Source organism: Heterodontus francisci, chromosome 28, assembly GCF_036365525.1.
Source record: "Heterodontus francisci isolate sHetFra1 chromosome 28, sHetFra1.hap1, whole genome shotgun sequence".
NCBI classification, from domain to species: domain Eukaryota; kingdom Metazoa; phylum Chordata; class Chondrichthyes; order Heterodontiformes; family Heterodontidae; genus Heterodontus; species Heterodontus francisci.
The window spans coordinates 18,780,973-18,793,554 of NC_090398.1; the positions used below are offsets into that span (position 1 = coordinate 18,780,973).

General features: G+C 45.4%; 1 protein-coding gene across 6 annotated transcripts in view; it reads left to right on the top strand.

Annotated features, from left to right (window-relative positions):
• The window catches only part of LOC137385112 (NACHT, LRR and PYD domains-containing protein 3-like), an 84,398-nt gene that overhangs the window by 15,817 nt on the left and 55,999 nt on the right, over positions 1–12,582 (top strand). For 4 of the 6 annotated variants that reach the window (XR_010977735.1, XM_068059895.1, XM_068059894.1 and 1 more), the window contains 2 exons: positions 8,097–8,266; positions 11,519–11,614. Coding sequence is in view for 5 of the 6 variants with exons in the window: in XM_068059895.1 (XP_067915996.1) it covers positions 11,605–11,614 (10 nt within the window). In the remaining variant the exon portion in view is untranslated. The remainder of the gene's footprint in view (positions 1–8,096; positions 8,267–11,518; positions 11,615–12,582) is intronic. The other 2 variants (XM_068059898.1, XM_068059899.1) reach the window with 2 other exon arrangements.

Consider the following 12,582-nt stretch of genomic DNA (forward strand, 5'->3'; position numbering starts at 1 on the left):
AGTGATCCCGATAAATTCTCAAACTCCAATTCCCCAATCACATCTATTGTATCTCGAGAGTGATTCCGATAAATCCTCAAACTCCAATTCCCCAATCACATCTATTGTATCTCGAGAGTGATCCCGATAAATCCTCAAACTCCAATTCCCCAATCGCTTCTATTGTATCTCGAGAGTGATCCCGATAAATCCTCAAACTCCAATTCCCCAATCACATCTATTGTATCTCGAGAGTGATTCCGATAAATCCTCAAACTCCAATTCCCCAATCACATCTATTGTATCTCGAGAGTGATCCTGATAAATCCTCAAACTCCAATTCCCCAATCGCATCTATTGTATCTCGAGAGTGATCCCGATAAATCCTCAAACTCCAATTCCCCAATCGCATCTATTGTATCTCGAGAGTGATCCCGATAAATCCTCAAACTCCAATTCCCCAATCGCATCTATTGTATCTCGAGAGTGATCCCGATAAATCCTCAAACTCCAATTCCCCAATCACATCTATTGTATCTCGAGAGTGATTCCGATAAATCCTCAAACTCCAATTCCCCAATCACATCTATTGTATCTCGAGAGTGATCCCGATAAATCCTCAAACTCCAATTCCCCAATCACATCTATTGTATCTCGAGAGTGATCCCGATAAATCCTCAAACTCCAATTCCCCAATCACATCTATTGTATCTCGAGAGTGATCCCGATAAATCCTCAAACTCCAATTCCCCAATCACATCTATTGTATCTCGAGAGTGATTCCGTTAAATCCTCAAACTCCAATTCCCCAATCGCATCTATTGTATCTCGAGAGTGATCCCGATAAATCCTCAAACTCCAATTCCCCAATCGCATCTATTGTATCTCGAGAGTGATCCCGATAAATCCTCAAACTCCAATTCCCCAATCGCATCTATTGTATCTCGAGAGTGATCCTGATAAATCCTCAAACTCCAATTCCTCAATCACATCTATTGTATCTCGAGAATGATCCCAATAAATCCTCAAACTCCAATTCCCCAATCACATCTATTGTATCTCGAGAGTGATCCCGATAAATCCTCAAACTCCAATTCCCCAATCACATCAATTGTATCTTGAGAGTGATCCTGATAAATCCTCAAACTCCAATTCCCCAATCACATCAATTGTATCTTGAGAGTGATCCTGATAAATCCTCAAACTCCAATTCCCCAATCACATCTATTGTATCTCGAGAGTGATCCTGATAAATCCTCAAACTCCAATTCCCCAATCACATCTATTGTATCTCGAGAGTGATCCTGATAAATCCTCAAACTCCAATTCCCCAATCACATCTAGTGTATCTCGAGAATGATCCCAATAAATCCACAGGCTCCAATTCCCCAATCGCATCTATTGTATCTCGAGAGTGATCCCGATAAATCCTCAAACTCCAATTCCCCAATCACATCTATTGTATCTCGAGAGTGATCCTGATAAATCCTCAAACTCCAATTCCCCAATCACATCTATTGTATCTCGAGAGTGATCCTGATAAATCCTCAAACTCCAATTCCCCAATCACATCTATTGTATCTCGAGAGTGATCCCGATAAATCCTCAAACTCCAATTCCCCAATCACATCAATTGTATCTCGAGAGTGATCCTGATAAATCCACAGGCTCCAATTCCCCAATCACATCTATTGTATCTTGAGAGTGATCCTGATAAATCCTCAAACTCCAATTCCCCAATCACATCAATTGTATCTTGAGAGTGATCCTGATAAATCCTCAAACTCCAATTCCCCAATCACATCTATTGTATCTCGAGAGTGATCCCGATAAATCCTCAAACTCCAATTCCCCAATCACATCTATTGTATCTCGAGAGTGATCCTGATAAATCCTCAAACTCCAATTCCCCAATCACATCTATTTATCTCGAGAGTGATCCCGATAAATCCTCAAACTCCAATTCCCCAATCACATCTAATGTATCTCGAGAGTGATCCTGATAAATCCTCAAACTCCAATTCCCCAATCGCATCTAATGTATCTCGAGAGTGATCCTGATAAATCCTCAAACTCCAATTCCCCAATCACATCTGTTGTATCTCGAGAGTGATCCTGATAAATCCTCAAACTCCAATTCCCCAATCACATCTGTTGTATCTCGAGAGTGATCCTGATAAATCCTCAAACTCCAATTCCCCAATCACATCTATTGTATCTCGAGAGTGATCCTGATAAATCCTCAAACTCCAATTCCCCAATCACATCTGTTGTATCTCGAGAGTGATCCTGATAAATCCTCAAACTCCAATTCCCCAATCGCATCTAATGTATCTCGAGAGTGATCCTGATAAATCCTCAAACTCCAATTCCCCAATCACATCTGTTGTATCTCGAGAGTGATCCTGATAAATCCTCAAACTCCAATTCCCCAATCACATCTAATGTATCTCGAGAGTGATCCTGATAAATCCTCAAACTCCAATTCCCCAATCACATCTGTTGTATCTCGAGAGTGATCCTGATAAATCCTCAATCTCCAATTCCCCAATCACATCTATTGTATCTCGAGAGTGATCCTGATAAATCCTCAATCTCCAATTCCCCAATCACATCTGTTGTATCTCGAGAGTGATCCTGATAAATCCTCAAACTCCAATTCCCCAATCACATCTGTTGTATCTCGAGAGTGATCCTGATAAATCCTCAATCTCCAATTCCCCAATCACATCTGTTGTATCTCGAGAGTGATCCTGATAAATCCTCAAACTCCAATTCCCCAATCACATCTATTGTATCTCGAGAGTGATCCCGATAAATCCTCAAACTCCAATTCCCCAAGTACTGTTCATATTTCTAAAGATAGTGATTTGATGCCTCTTCAGACTAAGTGTAGGCTGTATTTAATTACGCAGTCTACTTTAAATCATTCAGTTACTGATTCTAATTTTCACTCATAGCGATTTTGTTGTCGACATGTAAATGTATATTGTCCAGTTGTGCATGTAAATTACCATTCACAAAAAAAGAAAAGCAAGTTCATTGCTGGTGGCTTCCAATTTTACTCATTCACTGCATGCACTGTCTCTAATTGGGAACTGAAGAGACATGGGGAATGAACTGTTACTAACTGGGGACAGAACCTTGAGTCATGGGGAATGGACTGTTACTAACTGGGGACTGAACCTTGAGTCATGGGGAATGAACTGTTACTAACTGGGGACTGAACCTTGAGACATGGGGAATGGACTGTTACTAACTGGGGACTGAACCTTGAGTCATGGAGAATGAACTGTTGCTAACTGGGGACAGAACCTTGAGTCATGGAGAATGAACTGTTACTAACTGGGGACTGAACCTTGAGACATGGGGAATGGACTGTTACTAACTGGGGACTGAACCTTGAGTCATGGAGAATGAACTGTTACTAACTGGGGACAGAACCTTGAGTCATGGGGAATGGACTGTTACTAACTGGGGACTGAACCTTGAGTCATGGGGAATGAACTGTTACTAACTGGGGACTGAACCTTGAGACATGGGGAATGGACTGTTACTAACTGGGGACTGAACCTTGAGTCATGGAGAATGAACTGTTACTAACTGGGGACAGAACCTTGAGTCATGGAGAATGAACTGTTACTAACTGGGGACTGAACCTTGAGACATGGGGAATGAACTGTTACTAACTGGGGACAGAACCTTGAGTCATGGAGAATGAACTGTTACTAACTGGGGACTGAACCTTGAGACATGGGGAATGGACTGTTACTAACTGGGGACTGAACCTTGAGTCATGGAGAATGAACTGTTACTAACTGGGGACAGAACCTTGAGTCATGGAGAATGAACTGTTACTAACTGGGGACAGAAACTTGAGACATGGGGAATGGACTGTTACTAACTGGGGACTGAACCTTGAGTCATGGAGAATGAACTGTTACTAACTGGGGACAGAACCTTGAGTCATGGAGAATGAACTGTTACTAACTGGGGACAGAAACTTGAGACATGGGGAATGGACTGTTACTAACTGGGGACTGAACCTTGAGTCATGGAGAATGAACTGTTACTAACTGGGGACAGAACCTTGAGACATGGGGAATGGACTGTTACTAACTGGGGACTGAACCTTGAGTCATGGAGAATGAACTGTTACTAACTGGGGACAGAACCTTGAGTCATGGAGAATGAACTGTTACTAACTGGGGACAGAACCTTGAGACATGGGGAATGAACTGTTACTAACTGGGGACTGAACCTTGAGTCATGGGGAATGAACTGTTACTAACTGGGGACAGAAACTTGAGACATGGGGAATGGACTGTTATAAACTGGGGACTGAACCTTGAGTCATGGAGAATGAACTGTTACTAACTGGGGACAAAAACTTGAGACATGGGGAATGGACTGTTACTAACTGGGGACTGAACCTTGAGACATGGGGAATGAACTGTTACTAACTGGGGACAGAACCTTGAGACATGGGGAATGAACTGTTACTAACTGGGGACTGAACCTTGAGTCATGGAGAATGAACTGTTACTAACTGGGGACTGAAACTTGAGACATGGGGAATGGACTGTTACTAACTGGGGACTGAACCTTGAGACATGGGGAATGAACTGTTACTAACTGGGGACAGAACCTTGAGACATGGGGAATGAACTATTACTAACTGGGGACAGAACCTTGAGACATGGGGAATGAACTGTTACTAACTGGGGACTGAACCTTGAGACATGGGGAATGAACTGTTACTAACTGGGGACTGAACCTGGAAACATGGGGAATGAACTGTTACTAACTGGGGACTGAACCTGGAGACATGGGGAATGAACTGTTACTAACTGGGGACTGAACCTTGAGTCATGAGGAATGAACTGTTACTAACTGGGGACAGAAACTTGAGACATGGGGAATGGACTGTTACTAACTGGGGACTGAACCTTGAGATATGGAGAATGAACTGTTACTAACTGGGGACTGAACCTTGAGTCATGAGGAATGAACTGTTACTAACTGGGGACTGAACCTTGAGTCATGGGGAATGAACTGTTACTAACTGGGGACTGAACCTTGAGATATGGAGAATGAACTGTTACTAACTGGGGACTGAACCTTGAGTCATGAGGAATGAACTGTTACTAACTGGGGACTGAACCTTGAGTCATGAGGAATGAACCGTTACTAACTGGGGACTGAACCTTGAGACATGGGGAATGAACTGTTACTAACTGGGGACTGAACCTTGAGACATGGGGAATGAACTGTTACTAACTGGGGACTGAACCTTGAGTCATGAGGAATGAACTGTTACTAACTGGGGACAGAAACTTGAGACATGGGGAATGGACTGTTACTAACTGGGGACTGAACCTTGAGACATGGGGATTGAACTGTTACTAACTGGGGACTGAACCTTGAGACATGGGGAATGAACTGTTACTAACTGGGGACTGAACCTTGAGTCATGAGGAATGAACTGTTACTAACTGGGGACAGAAACTTGAGACATGGGGAATGGACTGTTACTAACTGGGGACTGAACCTTGAGACATGGGGAAGGAACTGTTACTAACTGGGGACTGAACCTTGAGACATGGGGAATGGACTGTTACTAACTGGGGACTGAACCTTGAGACATGGGGAAGGAACTGTTACTAACTGGGGACTGAACCTTGAGACATGGGGAATGAACTGTTACTAACTGGGGACTGAACCTTGAGACATGGGGAATGAACTGTTACTAACTGGGGACTGAACCTTGAGTCATGAGGAATGAAGTGTTACTAACTGGGGACTGAACCTTGAGTCATGAGGAATGAACTGTTACTAACTGGGGACAGAACCTTGAGACATGGGGAATGAACTGTTACTAACTGGGGACAGAAACTTGAGACATGGGGAATGGACTGTTACTAACTGGGGACTGAACCTTGAGACATGGGGAAGGAACTGTTACTAACTGGGGACTGAACCTTGAGACATGGGGAATGGACTGTTACTAACTGGGGACTGAACCTTGAGACATGGGGAAGGAACTGTTACTAACTGGGGACTGAACCTTGAGACATGGGGAATGAACTGTTACTAACTGGGGACTGAACCTTGAGACATGGGGAATGAACTGTTACTAACTGGGGACTGAACCTTGAGTCATGAGGAATGAAGTGTTACTAACTGGGGACTGAACCTTGAGTCATGAGGAATGAACTGTTACTAACTGGGGACAGAACCTTGAGACATGGGGAATGAACTGTTACTAACTGGGGACTGAACCTTGAGTCATGAGGAATGAACTGTTACTAACTGGGGACTGAACCTTGAGACATGGGGAATGAACTGTTACTAACTGGGGACTGAACCTTGAGTCATGAGGAATGAAGTGTTACTAACTGGGGACTGAACCTTGAGTCATGAGGAATGAACTGTTACTAACTGGGGACAGAACCTTGAGACATGGGGAATGGACTGTTACTAACTGGGGACTGAACCTTGAGACATGGGGAATGAACTGTTACTAACTGGGGACTGAACCTTGAGTCATGGGGAATGAACTGTTACTAACTGGGGACAGAACCTTGAGACATGGGGAATGAACTGTTACTAACTGGGGACTGAACCTTGAGTCATGAGGAATGAACTGTTACTAACTGGGGACAGAAACTTGAGACATGGGGAATGGACTGTTCCTAACTGGGGACTGAACCTTGAGACATGGGGAATGAACTGTTACTAACTGGGGACTGAACCTTGAGTCATGGGGAATGAACTGTTACTAACTGGGGACTGAACCTTGAGTCATGGGGAATGAACTGTTACTAACTGGGGACTGAACCTTGAGACATGGGGAATGAACTGTTACTAACTGGGGACTGAACCTTGAGTCATGGGGAATGAACTGTTACTAACTGGGGACTGAACCTTGAGACATGGGGAATGAACTGTTACTAACTGGGGACTGAACCTTGAGTCATGAGGAATGAAGTGTTACTAACTGGGGACTGAACCTTGAGTCATGAGGAATGAACTGTTACTAACTGGGGACTGAACCTTGAGACATGGGGAATGAACTGTTACTAACTGGGGACTGAACCTTGAGTCATGAGGAATGAAGTGTTACTAACTGGGGACTGAACCTTGAGTCATGAGGAATGAACTGTTACTAACTGGGGACAGAACCTTGAGACATGGGGAATGGACTGTTACTAACTGGGGACTGAACCTTGAGACATGGGGAATGAACTGTTACTAACTGGGGACTGAACCTTGAGTCATGGGGAATGAACTGTTACTAACTGGGGACAGAACCTTGAGACATGGGGAATGAACTGTTACTAACTGGGGACTGAACCTTGAGTCATGTGGAATGAACTGTTACTAACTGGGGACAGAAACTTGAGACATGGGGAATGGACTGTTCCTAACTGGGGACTGAACCTTGAGACATGGGGAATGAACTGTTACTAACTGGGGACTGAACCTTGAGTCATGGGGAATGAACTGTTACTAACTGGGGACTGAACCTTGAGTCATGGGGAATGAACTGTTACTAACTGGGGACTGAACCTTGAGACATGGGGAATGAACTGTTACTAACTGGGGACTGAACCTTGAGTCATGGGGAATGAACTGTTACTAACTGGGGACTGAACCTTGAGTCATGGGGAATGAACTGTTACTAACTGGGGACTGAACCTTGAGACATGGGGAATGAACTGTTACTAACTGGGGACTGAACCTTGAGTCATGGGGAATGAACTGTTACTAACTGGGGACTGAACCTTGAGTCATGGGGAATGAACTGCATCTAACCATGGACTGAAGATTGAGACATGAGAAATGAGCTGGCTTTACCCAGGGACTGACTATCGGGAGACATGGAATTCATGATCTCTTTGAACAAGGGACTGAAGAATTAGTTTCTCACATGCTGTGGCTGCGGCTTTAAAGGGACTTGGAATGTTGGAGCACAGCTACTTGAGGCTGTTTATTAAATGAAATATTTATTGTATTTAATTTTGTTACCTTTTTTATTAAACCTTAGAGAACAAATGAACATTGCATTTATCTTGAGGGAAACAATGTTATTCTCATTTTCTGCCCCGCTATAGTTAGATCTCCTGGTGAATGACGGAGTGATGAGAAAGGTCCACAGCTGGAAGTAAGCAGGGATTGTCGACTGAGGAACAACAGCAGGTGAACCAGCACAGGATTGTGAGACCACCAACCAGAGAGAACCCTTCCCATTCAATCAGCTGTCATAGATCAACTGGGGAGAAAGGCAAGAGAAAGTCCCATTTACTCTGAGAAACACTGGTCCTGTAGACAGTACACAAAGGTTACAGGGTGAGGCAGGAAATGGTGAGACTGAGACTGACAAAGTCTGACCACGGGGAACAATTCTCCAGCATGAGGCCGAGTAATGGATTGTGAAGTGAGATCAGTTTCTGTTTCAAAACACACAGGATTGAGTGAATGTTGTGTGTATTTTAGAGTCAAAATGTTTCTCATCTTGGGGGCAGCACAGTGGTGCAGTGGTTAGCACTGCAGCCTCACAGCTCCAGGGACCCGGGCTCGATTCTGGGTGCTGCCTGTGCGAAATTTGCAAGTTCTCCCTGTGACCGCGTGGGTTTTCGCTGGGTGCTCCGGTTTCCTCCCACAGCCAAAGACTTACAGGTGATAGGTAAATTGGTCATTGTAAATTGCCCCTAGTGTAAGTAGGTGGTAAGAAATATGGAATTACTGTAGGGTTAGTATAAATGGGTGGTTGTTGGTCGGCACAGACTCGGTGGGCTGAAGGGCCTGTGTCAGTGCTGTATCTCTAAATAAATTTTAAAAAAAAGAAATCAAGAACCAGGGGGCACAGTTTAAAAATAAAGGATTTCCCATTTATGACAGAGATGAGAAGCAATTTCTTCTCTCAGAGGGTTGTTCATCTTTAGAATTCTCTGCCCCAGAGAGCAATGGAGGCTGGGTCATTGAATATATTCATGGTTGAGTTCGAATGATTTTTGATCTGGTATCAGGTCAAACACGGGCAAGGGAACCTCCTACTGATTACCACCGACTGCTCTCCCTCAGCTGATGAGTCAGTAGTCCTCCATGTTGAACACCACTTAGATGAAACACTGACTGTGGCAAGGGCGCAAAATGCACTCTGGGTGGGGGACTTCAATGTCCTTCACCAAGAGTGGCTCGGTAGCACTACTACACATCGAGCAGGCCGAGTACGAAAGGACATAGCTGCTAGACTGGGTCTGTGGCAGGTGGTGGGAGAACCAACAAGAGGGAAAAACATACTTGACCTCGTCCTCACCAATCTGCCTGCCACAGATGCTTCTGTCCATGACAGTATTAGTAGAAGTGACCACCGCACAGTCCTCGTGGAGACGAAGTCCCGCCTTCACATTGAAGATACCGTCCATCGTGTTGTGTGGCACTACCACCGTGCTAAATGGGATAGATTTCGAACAGATCTAGCAATGCAAAACTGGGCATCCATGAGGCGCTGTGGGCCATCAGCAGCAGCAGAATTGTACTCAACCACAATCTGTAACCTCATGGCCCGGCATATCCCCCACTCTACCATTACCTTCAAGCCAGGAGACCAACCCTGGTTCAATGAAGAGTGCAGGAGGGTATGCCAGGAGCAGGAGCAGCACCAGACATACCTCAAAATGAGGTGTCAACCTGGTGAAGCTACAATTCAGGACTACTTGCATGCCAAACTGCGTAAGCAACAGGCGATAGACAGAGCTAAGCAATCCCATAACCAACGGATCAGATCTAAGCTCTGTAGTCCTGCCACGTCTAGCCGTGAATCATGGTGCTGAAGACCTGTGCTCCAGAACCTGCCGCGCCGCTAGCCAAGCTGTTCCAGTACAGCTATAACACTGGCATTTACCCAGCAATGTGGAAAATTGCCAAGGTATGTCCTGTACACAAAAAGCAGGACAAGTCCAAGGTGGCCAATTACCGCCCCATCAGTCTACTCTCAATCTACTCTCAATCATCAGTAAAGCGATGGAAGGTGTCATCAATAGTGCCATCAAGCAGCACTTACTTAGCAATAACCTGCTCAGTGATGCTCAGTTTGGGTTCCTCCAGGGCCACTCAGCTCCTGACCTCATTACAGCCTTGGTTCAAACATGGATGAAAGAGCTGAACTCAAGAGGTGAGGTGAGAGTGTCTGCCCTTGACATCAAGGCAGCATTTGACTAAGTATGGCGTCAAGGAGCCCTAGCATAACTAAAGTTAATGGGAATTAGGGGGAAAACCCTCAGCTGGCTACAGTCATACCTAGCGCAAAGGAAGATGGTTGTGGCTGTTGCAGGTCAATCATCTGAGCTCCAGGACATCACTGCAGGAGTTCCTCAGGGTAGTGTCCGAGGCCCAACCACCTTCTGCTGCTTCATCAATGACCTTCCTTCATTCATGAGGTCAGAAGTGTGGATGTTCACTGATGATTGCACAATGTTCAGCAAGATTCGCGACTCCTCAGATACTGAAGCAGTCCGTGTAGAAATGCAGCAAGACCAGGACAATATCCCGGCTTGGGCTGTTAAGTTGCAAATAACATTCGTGCCACACAAGTGCCAGACAATGACCATCTCCAAGAAGAGAGAGTCTAACCATCTCCCCTCGACATTCAATGGCATTGCCATCGCTGTATCCCCCATTATCAACATCCATTGACCAGAAACTGAACTGGAGTAGCCATATAAATACTGTGGCTACAAGAGCAGGTCAGAGGCTAGGAATCCTGAGGCGAGTAACTCACCTCCTGACTCCCCAAACCCTGTCCACCATCTACAAGGCACAAGTCAGGAGTGTGATGGAAGACTCTCCACTTGCCTGGATGGGTGCAGCTCCAACAACACTCAAGAAGCTCGACACCATCCAGGACCAAGCAACCCATTTGATTGGCACCCCATCTGCAAACATTCACTCCCTCCACCACCGACGCACAGTGGCAGCAGTGTGGACCATCTACACGATGCACTGCAGCAACGCACCACACCAAGACTCCTTAGACAGCACCTTCCAAACCCACGACCTCTACCATCTCAAAGGACAAGGGCAGCAAATGCATGGGAACATCACCCCATGCAAGTTCCGATCCAAGTCACACACCATCCTGACTTGGAACTCTATCGCCGTTCCTTCACTGTCGCTGGGTCAAAATTCTGGAACTCACTTCCTAACAGCACTGAGTGTGCACCTACCCCTCATGGACTGCAGTGGTCAAGAAGGCAGTTCACCACCACCTTCTCAAGGGCAATTAGGGAGGGGCAATAAATGACGGCCTGGCCAGTGATGCCTACATCCCATGAACGAATTTTATGAAAAGCTGTCTGTGTCACATCTGGTGAGCAGAGTTGATTGTAACACTCCAGAAATACTCGATCCCAGAGCTAACAAGTATTGCACTGATCGGGGAGCAGGGACTGATATCAGGTTTAACAAGGCAACGTTCTACCTCTCATTTTCATACTTCTGTCTAACTTTCCCATGAATATTGTATTTATTACAGCACATGAGAATCCGGGAACGCCTGTCACTGCCAAGGCTGAAGGTTCAAACAGGGGAGAAGATCCAACATCTTCAGTGAAAATAAGAATGGACTCAGGTAGGTTCACAACCTTCTTTGAAGTATAATTTTGGTCTTGAAGAAGGGCCCAGATCTCGTGTAAGATGCTGCACCTCACACAGGAAGGGGGAGAAGGAAAGGGGCTGAGTAGAAAGTGCGAAGTGAATGACCATCTAGAGGTCACTGCAGTCACAGGTGGAGGGAGTACTGGCACTGTCCATTGGGGACAGTGGAATGGGGGAGTGTAAGGGGGATAGAGACAATGAATCAGAGCAGGGGCTTCCTGAGCGACAGTGCCACACCAGGGAGCAGGGGGCCACCCTGAGTGCGGCGGTGGGGAGATGTAGGTGGGACACAGGAATAGCGGAATGATAGTGGTGAGAGATTCAATAGTCAGAGGAATAGACAGATTCTTCTACAGCCCTGAGCGGGTGATGATTGATAAGTTACCTCCCTGGTACCAGAGGGTGGAACATCCTGCAATGTTTAAACCATCTCTGGGGAAGGAAGAAGAGCAGAAAATATCCCATGGTCAGTACCAATGACACAGACAGACATTTGTTTATCAAGGGAATACTGAGACTGAGGTATTAATCTGAAAAGTGGGCCCTCCAGGTAATGATCTCTAGGTTGTTTCGCACTGGGCTGCTTAAGGTAAATATGAGGCAGGTGAATGTGTGGCCGCAGGGCTCGATCAGGAGGGTGAGGGTTCACGTTTTTCGGGCACTAGAGTGTGTTCAGGGGGAAGAGAAGGGACGGTCATGATTTGAACTGACCAGTAGAAAATGGTTTCACACAAAAGATGAATGGAGCAGTGGGAAGGGCATCAACTGATGTGACGGGAAGGTGGGAAATATCCAGATCTGAGACTAAAGAGTGGAATTAATAAAACTATTGGAGTAAGACAGAAATTTTATTGAATAGTGAAAGTTGCTAGAAGGAAAAAAGGAAGATTTACAGGTACATAGGAACATAGGAGCAGGAGTAGGCCATTTAGCCCATCAAGC